This window comes from Mobula birostris, chromosome 9 (assembly GCF_030028105.1).
Source record: "Mobula birostris isolate sMobBir1 chromosome 9, sMobBir1.hap1, whole genome shotgun sequence".
NCBI classification, from domain to species: Eukaryota; Metazoa; Chordata; class Chondrichthyes; order Myliobatiformes; family Myliobatidae; genus Mobula; species Mobula birostris.
This window is the reverse complement of record NC_092378.1, coordinates 34,705,328-34,723,828: the sequence shown is the minus strand read 5'-3', so window position 1 is coordinate 34,723,828 and position 18,501 is coordinate 34,705,328. Positions and strand designations below refer to the sequence as shown.

Here is an 18,501-nt window from a genome sequence, read left to right as displayed (position 1 = left end):
TGACATTGGGGAGGGTTCAGAGAAGATTCACAAGAATAATTCCATAAATGAAAGTGTTACTGTATGAGCAATGTCTGGCAGGTCCTGGGCTGTATTCTCCGAAGTTCAGGAGAATGAGGGGGAATCTTATAGAAACATTCTGAATCTTAAAAGGCCCGAACAGATTGGATATGGCAAAGTTATTTCCCATGGTAGAGGATTTTAGGACAAGAGGGCACGACTTTAGGATTGAAGGACGTCCTTTAGAACTGGGATGTGGAGAAAATACTTTAGTCAGAGGGTGGTAAATCTGTGGAACTTGTTGCCACAAGCGGCTGTGGAGACCAAGTCATTGGGTGTATTTAAGGCAGAGATAGCTAGGTTCTTTATTAGCCAGGGCATCAAAGGGTATGGGGTGAGGGCAGGGGAGTGGGAATGACTGGAAGAATTGGATCAGCCCATGATTGAATGGCAGAGCAGACTTGATGAGCCGAACAGCTTATGGTCTTATGTATTAGGCACATTGTGTTGAGGATACCTAATTTAGATCTTTTGTTTTTATTTCCAAATTGGTCATTACATGTTCGTAAACCAGATCATCCCAATATTATAGGATTTGCTGTCATTCCTCCAAAGATTTATTTAAACAGTTTAATTTGGAATCATCAACACAAGAGATTCTGCAGATGCTGGAAATCCAAACCATTACACACAAAATGCTGGAGGAACTCAGCAGACCAGGCAACGTCTATGGAAGTGAATAAGCAGTTGGCGTTTTGGGCCGAGAACCTTCATGAGGACTGGTAAAGGGTCTTGGCCTGAAACATTGTGTGTGTTGCTCATTTGAAATCACCTCTAATATGGATCCTTACATTAAATATCTTTATTCATTTGGACATTGTCAACAATGCCAGCTCTTAGTACTACCCATCCTTATTGCCATTGAAATAACGGTGAACCACCAAATTAAATTCTTGCATGGTACATGCACAGTGCTCTTCAAGACAGAGCTCTTGAAGGTTGATCATTGATGATGAAATCATGTTGGTCCTTAACTTGAGGGGAACCTGCAAGTGGCAGTGTTTGCACAGATGTCGACCACTTGTAAGTTTACTGCAGCCTTGGTGCATTGACAGAGGGGACAAATATTATTTATGATGGTGGGTGAAGTACAATTCAAATATTCCTGATTGTGAAGCTGCCTAAGAGTTGTTGGAACTGTAGGAACCCATGTGCTGATTATTTCATGATACTCCTTCCTGACATACCTTATAAATGGCGTTAATGGCTTTGGGGACTCAGGAGGACTCATTGGCTGTCCACTTAGATTTGGAACACCTGGACAACAGCAATGCCTATATCAGGTTGCTGTTTATTGATTAAAACTTGGTGTTGAACACCATCATCCCCTCAGTTCTGATTAACAAGCTTCAACAACTGGGCCCCTATACCTCCCTCAACAACTAGATCCTTGCTTCCTCATTGGGAGACCATGGTCACTAGGGAATGTTATCACTACTACACTACACTCCCCTCCCCCCCCCATCTCCTTCTGAGCCGCAGGGGGGATTCTCCTTGCTGACAATCAACACAGGTGTACTTTAGGAATGCACGTTTAGCCCACTTCTCTACTCTGCCTAGTAGAGGCTTCGGTGCTCAGGATTGAAAGAGGCTACAGAAGGAGATAGATTCAGCCAGCTTCATTATAGCCACAACTCTCAGCTTCATCATAAACACAACACTCCCCTCCATTAAGGACATCTTCAAAAGCCAGTGCCTCAAGAAAATGGCATCCATCATTAAGGACACCCACTATTTGTGCTATACCTAGTCACACAGGTATAGAGAGAGTAGAGCTGTGGGCTAAGCACACACCCCTGAGGTGCACCAGCATTGATCGTCAGCAAAGAGGAGATGTTATCACCAATCCACACAGGTTGTGGTCTTCTGGTTAGGAAGTCGAGGATCCAGTTGCAGAGGGAGGTACAGTGGTCCAGGTTCTGCAACTTCTCAATCAGGATTGTGGGAATGATGGTATTAAATACGGAGCTATAGTCGATGAACAGCATCCTGACATAGGTATTTGTATTGTAAGTAGCTGTAGTTGAACTGAATGGTGTGGGACTTCAGGATTCTGTACCTCCTGCCTGATGGTAGCTGCAAAAAGATGGGATGGTCTGTATGAACCATGAATTGATGGATTGTCGTTTGATTAAATTTTCCCCATCTTCATTAATGAGAGTTAACTAGATGAAAAATGTCTTGCTTTCTGTACAAACACAATCCTGGACATTTCTTCACTTACTGGGTAGATGTTATTTTATGGTGTAAATGTGCTGTAACCGTGTTGGCACATGGCCAAGTGGTTAAGGCATCGGTCTAGTGATTTGAAGGTCGCTAGTTCGAGCTCCAGTTGAGGCAGCGTGTTGTGTCCTTGAGCAAGGCACTTAACCACACATTGCTCTGCGACAACACTGGTGCCAAGCTGTATCGGCCCTAGTGCCCTTCCCTTGGACAACATCTATGGCATGGAGAGGGAAGACTTGCAGCATGGGCAACTGCCGGTCTTCTGTACAACCTTGCCCAGGCCTGCGCCCTGGAAGCCCTCCAAGGCGCAAATCCATGGTCTCACGAGACTAACGGATGCCTAAAACAAAAAGTGCTATAACACCTGACTAAGGATTGGTAGGTTCCTGAGCACAAATCTTTCTGACAGCCAGGTTGTTGATTTGCCCTAAAACCTCTTCTACATTTAGTCTCTCCTTGATTCCATGTCAAGTTGATTTGGGTGAAAACTGGTATTTGTATTGATGTAAACATTGGGATTAGATGAAGTCGAATCATGCAGTTGATCTTCTGGTTAAAGATGCTTTCAAAGATTACTGCCAGAATCATCTTAATCATAATAAGAAAGAGATTTCAGTACAAAGATTTCATGTGATTTTCAATACAGGGAGTACATGGACTGTTGCAACTAACAGGAGGTTTTCTGTGCTTGTGTTTGAGAATTAATGGATGTGAAGTAAATATGCAGGACTTTCAAAGGTGTGTCCTCTCGCTGCAGCATACTGTAACCACTTCCAGTAGAACAGGGTGCACCAGGAATGGCGATGAAGGGGTATTGGTCAGTGAACGTAAACTACATGGACTAGTCCCTTCATGTATGGGGAGTGGGTGTGTTGAAACATTTTGTTTTACAGCATGGAGCTAGTTGGTGAAAATTGGCAGTTGTTGAAATTGTGTACAGTATGTCTGGTTAAAGATTAGTTTGTATTACTGAGTGCCTTAGAGCAGTGTCAGGCTAGGATTGATACATTTGCAAGTCTTCTCATTGTTTAGGGACTATGATATATGTCACTAAATGAAGGGCTGTATCAATTTTATATCCCATCACTAGAGCTCATGAATCTAATCTGAACGAGAGGCGGCCCAGCTACATAAAAGCTAAGGAGAATACAAGGCACCTTATTAAGAAGGTTGAGATGGCTAAAAATTCTATGAAAAACAGTGAAAAACAACACAACAAACACCAGCAAGAGGTGAAGGATCTGGAATCAGAACTTGAAGACCTGAATAAACTGTTGGCAGAATATGAGGAAAAGGTACAAGCGGAACTCAGCAGCAGAGGTCACAGCATGGAACTGGAAGAGAGCCAAGTAAGTTTTCTTGCCTGTTCTCATTTACATTTAATGTTCTTTACACCACTGACTCCTAAATTTCCTCCTTCAAGCAAATTAGCTCGTACATTCTGAGATTTCATTTGTTAATAGCCTCTTCAACTGTCTTATTTTTTTTAGGGTCAAGGTGAGGTTGTACTGCTCTAGTATACTGAAAAATCTGGTGGTTGCTACTGTGAGCTAAGATGGAGATGGTGGAGAGGGCCTGGGGTTTGGCTGCACATAAATGCAGAGAAAAGTAGCCTTTTCTGTTCCTTTGGAAGTCTGACCATAATTAAGGTAGAAAATGCTGGAAATACTCAGTTATTCAGGCAGCATCTCCAGAGAGAAACTGCTAGCATTTCAGGCCAGTCACCCTTCATCAGTTTTCTAGCATTTGAAGGCTTTTACTTGTCATCTAGAGCATAATCCAGGTGTCCAAAGGACATTTGTGGATAATTAAAGACAAATACAATGGTAACATTAATATGGAAAGAACCCGAACACAAAGGCAAAGATATATAATGCTGAGGCTTTATAAGATATTGGTCAGGCCACATTTGGAGAATTGTGAGCAGTTCTGGGCCCATATCTGAGGAAGGATGTTTTGGTATTGGAAAAGCTACAGAGGTGAATAAAAACAACAGGAATTCTGCAGATGCTGGAAATTCAAGCAACACACATATCTCATTGAAACATGCCCAATATTGAAAAGCCCAAATAGAATGAATATGGAGAGGATGTTTCCAGTAGTGGGAAAGTCTAGGACCAGAGAACACAGCCACAGAATAAAAAGATGTCCCTTTAGAATAGAGCTGGGGAGGAATTTCTTTAGTCAGAGGGTGGTGTATCTGCGGAATTCACCATGGAGGCCAAATCATTGGGTATATTTAAATCAGCAGTTGATAGGTTCTTGATTATAAAAGTACCAAATGTTACAAAGAGAAGGCTGGGGAATGGGGTTGAAAGGGGATAATAAAAGAACCGTGATTGAATAGCGGAGCAGATTTCATGGTCTGGGTAGCCCAATTCTGCTCCTTTATCTTGTGGTTTGTGAGAAAAAGAATGGTTCTGAGAATTGCATTTTATAATTTTGCTAATTAAGATCTCTGGCGCATGAGAAATCTCATAATTGGGGTCTTTGGTTTGATGGCCCCTAATTTGCAATGGATGGGTGAAATTTTCCAATTCCTGTTTTCTACCCTTTGTCAATACAGGTTTCCCTCGCCATCCGAAGGTAGAGCCTTCCTATGAAACGGTTTGTAAGCCGAAATGTCGTAAAGCGAAGAAGCAATTACCATTTATTTATATGGGAAAATTTTGTGAGAGTTCGCAGACCCAAAAAATAACCTACCAAATCATGCCAAATAACACATAAAACTTAAAATAACAGTAACATATAGTAAAAGCAGGAATGATATGATAAATACACAGCCTATATAAAGTAGAAATACTTTTCCACAATCATTGCTGGCACTGTTCTCCCAAGCGAAAATCTCACGCAAGTGCTCTCGGCAAAAACACTCTCTGCTGTAACCTTTAAGCTATGAAGCTGCCAAATCATACCAAATAACACGTAAAAATACACAGCCTATATAAAGTAGAAATAATGCATGTACAGTGTAGTAACACTTACTGGAATTGGGAAGACAGCGCAGAGCACACTGGTGATGGTGTGTTAGACTGAGTCGTCGCAGGCTGGGTGGTGCAGTGGCCCCCACCCTCCAGGCCGCCGACCGATACTTTGCCGCGAAGCATGCAGCGGTAGCCGGAAGGCACACAGCACATGTTTAAGAAAAAAGCCAAAATAAACATGCTAATTAATTAGGTGCTGCCCGACACGTAATTGTCGGCCCAGTTCAGTGCCGATTGTCGATTGCATCACCTCTGATCTGGGCCAACATTTACATGACGGGCAGCACCTAATTAATTAGCTTGTTTATTTCGGCTTTCTTCTTAAAGATGTGCTGGGTGCGTCCCGGCTACTGCTGCATTCTCCAAGAATCGGTATCTGTCCGGGGCCTGGGTGTTGGGGTGGTAGGACACTGGGGTGTCATCTCATCGTCGTTTGTTTCCATTAGAGCAGGCGGCTCATCTTCTCCTATGACTGCCGACCTCGATGTCGAAGGTCGAGGTACGTCGTCTGCTGTGGCTGATGTGGAAGGCTTGCTTGGCTGCTGAGCCTCGCACATTTTTCTATCATACAGTTCTTTGTAAGCACTCAAACCATCCTGCAAATGTCTCCTAAACCTACGTACCCTTTCAAAATTAAAGTCGTACTTTATCATTGCAGCGAAAATCATACACAATTGCTTCATGTTCATTTCGCTACTGCATTCAGTTTCGATTGTTATCCTTTCCTCTTCCAATTGCATCAGCTCTTCATCTATCAGTTCTTGGTCATGGGATGCCAAAACCTCTTCAACATCATCTTCGTCAGCTTCCACAAGCCAAACTCACGTTTTCCTTACTTCGTTCATCATGATCAAAATGCTTAATTATGTCTAGTTTTATGCTAAGTGTAACACCCTTACGAGCTCTTTCAGGCTTTTCCAATACCTCAGAACTCATCTTGCAAATGGCTGCTCACAGGCTCGTGTTAAAGCAATGCCGTTCCAAATCCGGGGGAGAACGGCTGCTCAGGGCGCGCGCTGCCTTTTATCGCGCGCTGATTTTTTTCGTAACAGTGAAAACACCTTCTGAAAGCAAAAACAGGGTACGGTCTTTCGTAACAGTGAGGTTGCGTAAAGCGAATGTTCGAAAAGCGGGGGACACCTGTATACCGATCAGAGTGTACTGACGTGCACAGAATAGGTGAGAATTAATTTACATGTTTTGGATCAATCAAGACTCTAGAAATCTTTATTTACATTTTTCTGCTTGCATGTAAGTGGAATGAATTATCCATTCCATTTTATGAATTATCCAGTCCTGAAGAGTGGTCTCGGCCTGAAAAGATGATCATTTATTCTTTTCCATAGATGCTGCCTGACCTGCTGAGTTCCTCCAGCGTTTTATGTGTCTTGCTTTGGATTTCCAGCATCTGCTGACTTCCTCGTGTTTGTGAATTTTCCTTTGTAATTTTCCTGAGGGATCCAATCAAACCTCCCTTTAATTTGTGATTTGAAGAGTTTAATGTGTGCCTTCAGGCTTCTGTACACTCTTCCTGATGGTAACAGTGAGAAGAGGACATGTCCTGGGTGGTACGGGTCCTTTATGATCGATGCCACCTTTTTGAGGCACTGGTCCTCAGAGATGTCGTGGATACTACAGAGGTTAGTGCTCATGATGGAGCTGATCAATTTTACAACTCTGTACAGCTTACATAGATCCTGTGCGGTAGCTTCCCCATACCAGATGGTGATGCAGCCAGTTAGAATGCTCTCCACATTACATCTGTAGAAATTTGTGACTTCTAGATGACATACCAAATCTCCATAAACTCCTAATGAAATAGGACTGCTGTATTACTTTCTTTATAGCTACATCGACATGTTGGGATCAGGTTAGATTCTCAGAGATATTAACACCCAGGAACTTGAAGTTGCTCACACCACTTCTGATCCCTCTATAAGGATTGGCGTGTGTTCCCTCATCATACCACTTCTGAAGTCCACAATCAGCTCTTCGGTCTTAGTGACATTGAGTGCAAGTTGGTTGCTTTAATTATGTCATTTATCTATTAACAGTATTTTATTTGGTATTACAGATGGAAGAGTATAAAGAACTGAAGGAACTGGTGAGAAAACAGGTGTTTACAGTGGCTCATGAACTAGAGAAGCTGCGATGGGAACAGAAAGCTGATCAAGACAAACTGGAACTGGAACAAAGGAACTATAAACATCTGGAAGTAAGTAGATGAAATATGAACATAATAGGTACATCTTATGGCTTAATTATTTCAGATGCAGAAAATGAATGCAAACTAATTACAAACAAATGATAGTTTGACTTTAGGATTAGTATAATTTTGTCAATAACTGTACCAAATCTCTAAATTTTTCTAAATTCTCATCTTCATAATTTCTTCCAAAATACACATAGATAGACTAATTAGTGCATTAATTTATTGTTACTGAATGCGACAATAATTTTTAACAATTAGGGCTAAAGATATCTTGCATTTCTACTTAAGGCATTGGTACACTGCCAGTATGGAACTTGCAGGGGAAAATGGATGAGATATCTAGGAGTGGGACCTTGTCTGAATCACAGGTGTAAGATATTGAGTAATTGAGGATGAAGTCACTGAATTAAGGCTTGAGTTAAGCCATCAAAGTTATGGATAGAGGCCAGAGGATCATTGGCACCTGTGGTCATGAATTGTAGTTGGAGAGGTGAATGTGGAAGGTTTTTGACTGGGTCATTAAGTTTGATGGAATGAGCATTGAGATGAGTTCATGGAAAAAGTCCAAAGGCTGCAATTAAGTAGGTAAGTTGGTTGAAATGTGCCCAAATCAGATTTTCCTCAGGGAGGCCTCCTGTAAAAAGTGCTGCTGCAAAGATAGCGGTTGTCCTATCAGAAAACTCTGGTGATCAAATGGCATGTGCCTCAGAACAATATGGTCTGTTTTGCTCAGCCAGTGCTGTAAAGCATTTCATGACAAATTATGTCATGAGGTGCTTATCTGGTGTAGTAACTAACTATCTGCAAGTGCATTGTGTGATCAGAAGTGCCCAGTTGAATTTCCAGTCATATGCCTGAAAATCTTTGATTATGTTCCATTCCAGAAAAAGAAATTGAATTTCATATATATTGTAATAAGGGGGAAAATGTGCCATGTGTACAAAATGCCTATTGATGACTGTAATGGAAATATACCTTCGATATAAGTTCTGAAGAAAACTTCTCCCAACCATAAATTCCTGTTCCCATTTGAATAAACAAAATGCCCCACATTTGATTTGGAGCTTTTGTGCCAGTGGTTGTTTCATCAAAAATGGCTTCTGATACAAAATTAGTGTGTTGTTGATAAATGTAGGAAATCTAAGTGCTAGCATTGATTACTTGTGTAATTTATGTGTATTGGTACTTAATGTGCAATCAAAATTTATCTCTCTACTCCCTCCATCCCTTCCCTCATGTGTCCTGCAAGCAGTGTATCCCAGACCAACAACTACTCCCCATCACTATAATTCACTGGATGAGTTTCTTGTTTGCTCCTAATTATAAAATATTCTTGCAAAGCAGTTGTTGCAAAAACAGGCTCACAGCCCTTCAATGTAGGAACATTTTAAACCGGCATGTGATCTGATGTAATCAGTTAAAGTATCATGAGAAAGTTCTTCAGGATTGCTTCCAGCAAGCGTAGGCAAAGATTCCTTCAGATTTTAACCTAGTTTTTGTATGCGGAAACAGAATCGGGTAAAAGATTATGCAGATTCTTCACAATAGTTATTAGGTCATGGAGTACGTTGGATTGAAGTTCTTATAGTATATTTAAGGGAAACCGAGATAAATAGTTTTAACAAAGTAACACTGAGTTTTGCTGAAATAGCTGGCACATCTATTATGGGTGTAATGGACTGCATACAAAGCTATATATTTCTGCATTGATTTTTCAGCACTGGCTTTACGTATAGTACCTCTCCGCCAAGGTTCAACTTTATCCTACAGGCTGAAGTAAATAGTTCAGGCAGAAATCTCAGTGTAATACTGAGAAGAGAAATCCAAATGACATATTTATTTTCAACCCGAACCATCAGCTGTTTATTCATTTCTATAAATGCTGCCTGACCTGCTGAGTTCCTCCAGCATTTTCTGAATGTTACTTTGGATTTCCAACATCTACAGAATTTCTTGTGTTTATATGAGTTTGAGTACAGAGAGGAAATTAAGAACCTGGTGGCATGGTGCAAAAACAATAACCTATCCCACAACGTCAGCGAGACGAGGGAATTGGTTGTTGACTTCAGAAGGAGTAGTGGACCACACGACCCAATTTACATCGGTGGTGCGCAAGTGGAACAGGTCAAAACCTTGAAGTTCCTCGGGGTCAATATCATAAATGACCTGACTTGGTCCAACCAAGCAGAGTTCACTGCCAAGAAGGCAGTGCCTTTACTTCCTGAGAAAACTAAAGAAATTTGGCCTGTCCCCTAAAACCCTCACTAATATTTATAGATGCTGCAGAAGATCATGAACACGGTGCAGCACATCACACAAACCAATCTTCCGTCCTTGGACTCACTTTACACCCGCACACTGTCAGAGCAGTGCTGCCAGGATAATCAAGGACACGATCCAACCAGCCAACACACTTTTCGTCCCTCTTCCCTCCGGGAGAAGGCTCAGGAGCTTGAAGACTCATACGGCCAGATTTGGGAACAGCTTCTTTCCAACTGTGATAAGACTGCTGAACGAATCCTGACCTGGATCTGGGCCATACCCTCCAAATATCCGGACCTGCCTCTCGGTTTTTTTGCACTACCTTACTTTCCATTTTTCTATTTTCTATTTATGATTTATAATTTACATTTTTAATATTTACTAATTTTTACTACTTTTAATATTTAGTATTTGTAATCCAGGGAGTGGGAAGCGCAGAATCAAATATTGCTGTGATGATTGTACGTTCTAGTATCAATTGTTTGGCGACAATAAAGTATAAAGTATATATTTCCTTTCACGCTCTTGGCATTACTCAAATAATTTCAAGTGTTCTGGCTAACATTAATCCTCAACCGACACTCAAAATAGACGATCTATTTTAGGTATGAAATATTTTTACTTGGTCATTTGTTTCAGTATTGCTTGTAAGGCTTGCGGTCTGCAATTTGACTCTCAGTTTAACAGGGGAGACACTTCAAAAATACTTCAGGCTTCAAATGCTTTAATTCATTTCTAGTTTGAAGGAATCTAACAGGGAATTTAGAAAGAGCGATAAGGACACAGAATTGACTACCAGTAAATGGTGGGATTGAACAAGTATAGGTACATTTGAAGAAAGGCTGAGGGAGAAGGGATTAGAAGATTATACAGTTTTCCCCCGCCATCCGAAGGTAGAGCGTTCCTACGAAACGGTTCGTAAGCTGGAATGTCGTAAAGTGAAGAAGCAATTACCATTTATTTATATGGGAAAAATTTGTGAGCATTCGCAGACCCAAAAAATAACCTACCAAATCATGCCAAATAGCGCATAAAACCTAAAATAACAGTAACATATAGTAAAAGCAGAAATAATATGATAAATACACAGCCTATATAAAGTAGAAGTACTTTTCTACAATCATTGCTGCACTATCCACCGTAGCGAAAATCTCACGCAAGCGCTCTCGGCAGGAACACTCTCTCCAGTAATCCTTAAGCTATGAAGCTGCCAAATCATACCAAATAACACATAAATACACAGCCTATATAAAGTAGAAATAATGTATGTACAGTGTAGTATCACTTACCGGAATCGGGAAGACAGCGCCGAGCACACTGATGATGGTGTGTTAGGCTGAGTCGTCGGAGGTTGAGGTGGTGCAGTGGTCCCCAACCTCCGGGCCGCCGACCAGTATCGATCTCTGAAGCATGCAGTGGTGCAGCGGTAGCCAGGACACACTCAACACATCTTTAAGAAAAAAGCCGAAATAAACAACCTAATTAATTAGCTTGTTTATTTCTGCTTTTTTTTTCTTGAAGATATGTTGGGTGCGTCCAGCCACCGCTGCACCACTGCATTCTTCGTGGCAATGTATTGGTCTGCAGCCTGGAGCTTGGGACCACTGGGGTGATGGGATGCTGAGGTATCATCTCATCGTCATCTGTTTCCATCAGGGCAGGCAGGTCATCTTCTTCTATATCTGCCTGCCTCGATGTCGAAGGGCGAGGTTTGTCATCTTCTGTGGCTGATGTTGACGACAGTATGCTTGACTGCTTAGCCTCACGTTTTTCTATCATACAGTTCTTTGTAAGCACTCAAACCATCCTGCAAATACGTCCTAAACCTATGTACCCTTTCAAAATTAAAGTCGTACTTTTCTGCAATCATTGCAGCGAAAATCTCACGCAGTTGCTTCATGTTCAGTTCCTGGACGACTTCACTTTCAGTCTGTTCGCTACTGCATTCAGTTTCAATTGTTATCCTTTCCTCATTCAATTGCATCAGCTCTTCATCTATCAGTTCTTGGTCATGGGATGCCAAAACCTCTTCAACATCATCTTCGTCAACTTCCACAAACCAAACTCACTTTGTCGTTACTTCGTTCACCACGATTGAAATGGCTTAATTATGTCTAGTTTTACACTAAGTGTAACACCCTTACGAGCTCTTTTCGGCTTTTCTGATACCCTAAAACTCATCTTGCTAATGGATGCTCAAAGTAAATCGACGTAAAGCACAGATGCTCACAGGCACGTGTTTAAGCAATGCCGGCTAGAATGCAGTTCTGGGGGAGGAGCTTGGCTGCTCGGGGCACGCGCTGCCTTTTTTCGTAACAGTGAAAACACCTTCTGTTAGTGAACACAGGTAGCTAATGTAGGTCTTTCATAACCGCATGATGTTGTAAAGCGAACGTTTGAAAAGCGGGGGACACCTGTACTGATAAATTTAGATAAATTTAGAGGGGAAGAGATTTGATGTTGGCATATACTGTTCTAGTCAAATGGCCTGTTTCTGTGTTAGATATCCCGTAGAATCGTGTGCATGAAATATCATTGAATACAGAAAGTAGAAATGTTAAAAATAGTCTCTAAGAATGAATTAAAAAGTTATCATGCAGTATGTAAATACCGTTTTAGTATATTATTTGCATTGGTTTAAAATAAGGTGTTAATCAAGGGACTGAATGGTAAAGAAGAGAAAGGTGATAAAATTCAGAATTGGCCTCTTAATTTTATTTTACTCTGCAGGGTTGATTTCATTTCAATAAGGTATTTTTGATAACATTTCAAAAATTATTAAAAATATTAATGTATGAACATATTTCATTTTCAGATTCGAATTAGACACACGGAATTGGAAATAGAAGATTATATGAAAAGAATAGAAAAGCTTGAGGAATATATTAATACCTGCAAGTATGTGTTCAACTTTAAAGAAATACATCTATGGGGAGAGAGTTATAGATCTTTTACAAGACTTTGCCCTCAGATTATCTCAAAGACTTAACATAATCTGAAAATTCTAACACTGATTTAAATTATGTAAATTATTACATTTTCTTGATCTTAAACTTTTGCATCATCTTTCAAAAACTTTTTGGTTTACAATGAAAAGTATCCATTTACTGAAATAAACCGAGTAAATGGCAATGTAGAATTATCTGATAATTTTACAAAAATCAACACAATGTGAAAGCAAGGCAGGAAATGGGAAGGACTTCGGTATTCAGCAAGTCAAGCAGCATCAGTTGAGGGAGAAACAAGGATTGAAGTTTCGGGTCAAGAACTCTTCCTTAAAACTGGAAAAGTAAGAAAACAAACATGTTTAAAATTGCAAGAAGGGTGAAAAGTGAGAAATTATATTTTAAAAAAGTGACTGATAAGGGGCAAACTAAGCTGTCAAATTTGCAGTTGCATTCCTCCTTTAGGGTATTTGTGTGTATTTTCAAGGAGATGTTTCTTCTCTATTTGCAATATCTATAATAAAAGAGAATCATAGTGTGCATGTTTGCACTTTGTGCACTCCACCACAATAGATTTTTATGCTAGCATCAAATATAAATGCTTTCAAAACTAGGGTTTCTCTGACTGAGCAGAAACACCAGGAAGAAGACTTGATTAATGAAATAAAGAATGCTAAGCAACGTATCAATGATGTCAGTGAAAAACTAAATGAGGTGGCTGGTGAGCTGCAGAATGCAGGGATTGATCACCGTGAAGGCCATCGCCAACAGAGGAAAGCTGAAATACTTGAGAGCTTAAAGCGTTTGTACCCAGATTCTGTGGTAAGTGGCAATTTATATGAACATAATAAATAATTATATTTCCACAGCTAATTATAAGTGATCCTGTTCTACCTCTCCAATAAAAGAGGATTAGTTAAATTGGTTCTATATTTGGATCAATTTGTGAAAAAAAAATTCTTAACTTTGTATTAGCCAGCCCAAGTTTCAAGATCAGGCTATTTTGCCATAAAAACACGCAGACAAATGATTTCTTCAAAAATAATGCAAAATGGTATAAAATAAATAATACATCATGTTGAGTCTGAAATTCAACAATTAGGTTGAAAATTTGACTTCAACTTCCCTAATATTGATTGGCACATCCTTAGTGTAAGAGGTTAGATGGGGTAGAATTTGTTAGGTGTGTTCAGGAAGGATTCCTTTACTTTTTCCAATATTTTTTATTAAATTTCATATACACAAATACAGAATTTATAAGGATACTTATTATAAATCAAAATAAGGTAGCACAAAATGCACTATATATAAATCACACTGATACAATCATGGTATCCCATATTCATGATCAATCAAATAAAATAAATTGAATTATGAAATACAATAATATGGTTAATGATATTATTAAAAAAATCTACACCCACTACCAAGACAAAGCTGGTTGGTAAAAGAAAACAAAAAAAGAGTACTTTACCAAATAGTGTTTTATAATAATAGCCCAGATCTATATTTTAATAACAATTCAAAGACTTTCAAAATAGTTCAGAAAGGGTCCCCATAACATTTGAAAATCTTGATTAGAATCAGAAATCGAACAACGAATCTTCTCTGAATTTAAACATGGCATAACATCGCATAGTCATTGAGCATGTGTATGGGGGGGCAACCTCCTTCCATTTAAGCAAGCTTGCCCTCCTAGCCATAAGAGAAATAAAAGCCAGTACCTGCAAATGAGAAGGCTCCAAAATTATAGCTCATTCCTCAGCAATACCAAATAAGGCAGTCAAAGGATTGGGCTTAAAATTAACTTTTAGAAAGTACAGAAAAAGTTCGGAATACATCTTTCCAATATTTTTCAAGGCTCAAACATGACCAAAGCATATGAATTAGTGAAGCCTCTCCATTATTACATCTGTCACAATAAGGAGATATATCTGTGAAAAAAAGAGAGCGCTTGTCTTTAGACATATGAGCCCTATGTACACTTTAAATTGTAGGAGGGAATGACGAGCACATAATGATGAAGAATTAAACATTTTGAAAATAGCCCTCCAGGTCTCATCAGATAATGAAGTCTGTAAATCCTTTTCCCAATCTTTTTTAATTTTGTCTAAAGGAACCATTCTCAATCCCAACAACAGACCATAAGTATAAAATATTGACCCATTATCAAAAGGTCTCAAATTAAAAGTTACATCTATTATGTTCTTATCTGGGCTGGTAGGAAATTATATATATAGTTTAGATCTTAAAAAATCTCTAATCTGTAGATATCGAAAAAGTGAGTATTTGATAAGTTATATTTTACTGAGAGCTGCTCAAAAGAAGAAAGATTCCCTCCAATGAAGAAATCCTGAAATCGTTTAATGCCTAATCTATCCTGTTCTCTAAAAAACAGATCGGCCGTAGATGGTTTAAAAAAAAATCAAAAAGGAGGACTAGAAAGAGAAAATCTCAATAAACCGAAATGTTTTCTAAACTGTAGCCAGATCCTCAGTGTGTTTAACCACCAAACTGTCAGTTAATTTATTTAAAGATGAAGGAAGAGAGGATCCGAGAAGAGAAATAATAGAAAGTTTTGTAACGGAGTTGGCTTCCAAAAGGACCCATATTGGACAATCCTCATGAATAGTATAATATAACCAGAACGTAAGATTTCGTATGTTAATTGCCCAGTAATATAACCTATAATTGGGTAGAGCAAGGCCTCCATTCTTTTTAATTTTTTGAAGGTGGGCTTTATTTAATTGGGGTTTTCTGTTCTTCCATATATAGGAAGAAAGAATCGAATCTAAAGAATCAAAAAAAAACTTAGGAATAAAAACAGGTACGGCTTGAAAAAGGTATATAAATTTAGGTAAAATATTCATTTTAATAGAATTAATTCGACCAATCAATGATAAAGAGAGAGGCGACCAATTAGAAAGTGTCTTTTTCACATAATTCATTAAGGTTACAAAATTTTCTTTGAATAGATCTTTATAATTCTTAGTGATTGTTATACTCAAATATGTAAATTGTTTTCTTACAATTTTCAAAGGAAGGTTACTATCAGTTGATATCAAATTATTTAAAGAAACAATTCACTCTTATGTAAATTCAATTTAAATCCTAGAAACTGGCTAAAATTAGTCAGTAAAAGAAACAGAGGGTAAAGGAGTTGTAACATTAGATATAAAAAGCAATAGGTCATCAGCATAAAGTGAAACTTTATGAATAGTACCTTTCCTTAAGATACCAGTGATATCTTTAGACTTTCAAAAAGCAATTGCTAAAGGTTCTAATACCAAATCAAAAAGCAAAGGGCTGAATGGACATCCTTGTCTGGTTCCACGTTGGAGTTTAATTGGTTTAGAATTCTGAAAGTTAGTAAGGACCCTAGCGTAGGGAAATAAGTAAAGTAATTTAATCCAAAGAATAAAATTGGGCCCAAAATTAAATTTTTCTAAGGCTTTAAATAGGTAATTCCATTCAACTCGGTCAAAAGCCGTGGATATTTCCTTGGATGGAGAATGTATAACATTGAACAATCGTCGGATATTAAAATGGGAATAATCGATTTTTAATAAATCCTGTCTGATCATCAGATATTGTAGAAGGTATAATATTCTGGAGCCTACGGGCCAAAACTTTAGGTAGGATCTTCGCATCAACATTGAGTTAAGAGGTTGGTCTATATGAAGAGCATTCAGTGGGATTCTTATTCTTTTTAAGAATTAAGTGAAATGGAAGCTTCATAAAAAGACTGTGGCAACCTGCCCACCTTGAGGGAATCAGTAAGGGTAGAACATAAATAAGGTATAAGCAATGGAGAAAAAGCCTGATAAAATTCTCCAGAGAACCTTTCAGGTCCTGGAGATTTCCCAGAATGAAGTGAATGTATAGCCTCAGTGATTTCCTCCTGAAAAATAGGTTGATCCAACTGCTTTCGATTATCAACCGAAAGTCTAGGAATATTTAATTGGTCTAAAAATTGTTCACTGCAGTATTATCTTTAACAAAATCAGCACTATACAATTTAGAATAAAATTCTCTAAAAGTGTCATTTATTTCAAAATGGTCAGTTGTCAAATCACCATTGGTGTTGCGATTTTTTAAATTTGCTGTTTAGCTATAAAGATCTTCAATTGATTAGCCAATAGTTTACCAGTTTTTTTTCTTCATGTATATAGAATTGGCTTCTATCTTTTAAAAGTTGGTTTTCAATTGGATATGTTATAAGATGATCATATTTAGTTTTAATTTCAATACGTATAGTTCGGGGTTTGGTGCCAAAGCATACTTCTGGTCTAATTGTTTTAATTAATTAACTAAGTCAGTTCTCTCTTTATTAGCTTTTTACTTAATATATGCAGTATAGGAGATAATTTGTCCTCTAATATATGCCTTAAAAGTGTCCCAAATGATAAGACTAGAAGTCTCTTCCAACACATTTTCTTCAAAAAAAAGCGTAATTTGATTCTCCAGAGATTTTAGAAAGTCCTTATCAGATAACAAAGTTAAATTAAAACACCAGGATCTGTACATATGAGTGAAACCAGGAAGTTTTAAAGATAGAAACACAGGAGAATGGTTGGATACAGCTATTTCTTTACATTCAATGGATCGAACTAATGGAATCATTTGACTATCAATAAAAAAACAATCAATCCTGGTATAGGAATGATGAACATGAGAGAAGAATGAATACTCCCTTTCTGCAGGGTGAAAAAAAAGCCAGACATCATCAATATCACATTTCATTAGAAAGGATTGAATAAATAAAGCTGATTTATTAGGTGTGGCTGATTTAGGAGAGCGACCTAATACTGGGTCTAGACAACAATTAAAATCTCCTCCCGTCACTAAAGAATAAAGACTCATATCTGCCAGGAATGAAAAGAAACGCTTAAAAAATCCTGGGTCATCCACATTGGGGGTGTACACATTAGCAAATACAATTAATTTATTATCTGGTTTCCCTGACACTATGACAAATCGCCGATTAGGGTTGGAGACAACTTTATGTTGAACAAAAGAAATTGTATTGTCTATAAAAGTCGAGACCCCCCCTCAAGATTTTGCTCTGAATGAAGAATGAAATTGTAAACCCCTCCACCGATTAAAAAGGCGTGCGTTGTCACAATTATGTACATGTGTTTCTTGTAGGAAAAATAATGGGGGCCCTTCTTAATATAAGCAAAAATCTTATTCCGTTTAACAGGATGATTTAACCCTTTCACATTAAAACTAAGTAAATTAATATTTTGATCCATTTTAAATGCTAACTAACAGAAGAGTTAAAAGATCTGACCATAAGTTATTAGAACCAGAGAATGAACCATAAAATAAGGTACTCAAACAGAAAATTTGGATGGTAGCCCAACCCAGCTACAAGAGGAAAAAGAAACCCCATCCTCCTCCCCCTCCCAAAGCCAAAAAGCCGGCCAAAGGACAGTCGGCATGCTAAACCCTAAAGGCAACCCTCCCAAAGAAATCCTGCTGGCAAAACTCCAATCATTCAAGGTTATTATGTTCCTACCAGGAGAAAACAGACAAAAAAAAGTTTAGATCAGAAATCCAAAACATAAAAGGATTCATTTTAACAATTTAAAAAAAAAAAGAAAAACCTCAAAAAGAATAAAGTAATAAAAAAAATCAAAGAAAATATCAGAAAGCAAGATATATAAACGGTTAAAATGTAAGTTTATTAAAACCTTATTCTATCCAACATTAAAAAGATAATTGCTCTTATAAGAGATATAGCGCAATTAATCTGCTTTCAAAAACTTGCTGTGCATGTTTTGATTCCTGAGATGGCAGGACTTTCATA

The 18,501-nt window shown here is 38.3% G+C and overlaps 2 protein-coding genes across 2 annotated transcripts in view; one reads left to right on the top strand and one right to left on the bottom strand.

Annotated features, from left to right (window-relative positions):
* The window catches only part of LOC140203287 (structural maintenance of chromosomes protein 1B-like), a 112,793-nt gene that overhangs the window by 13,773 nt on the left and 80,519 nt on the right, over positions 1 to 18,501 (top strand). The window contains exons 6-9 of the mRNA XM_072269301.1: positions 3,377 to 3,635; positions 7,345 to 7,485; positions 12,560 to 12,642; positions 13,304 to 13,511. Coding sequence (XP_072125402.1) covers positions 3,377 to 3,635; positions 7,345 to 7,485; positions 12,560 to 12,642; positions 13,304 to 13,511 — 691 coding nt within the window. The remainder of the gene's footprint in view (positions 1 to 3,376; positions 3,636 to 7,344; positions 7,486 to 12,559; positions 12,643 to 13,303; positions 13,512 to 18,501) is intronic.
* The window catches only part of LOC140203358 (RIB43A-like with coiled-coils protein 2), a 77,584-nt gene that overhangs the window by 43,640 nt on the left and 15,443 nt on the right, over positions 1 to 18,501 (bottom strand). The window lies entirely within an intron of this gene.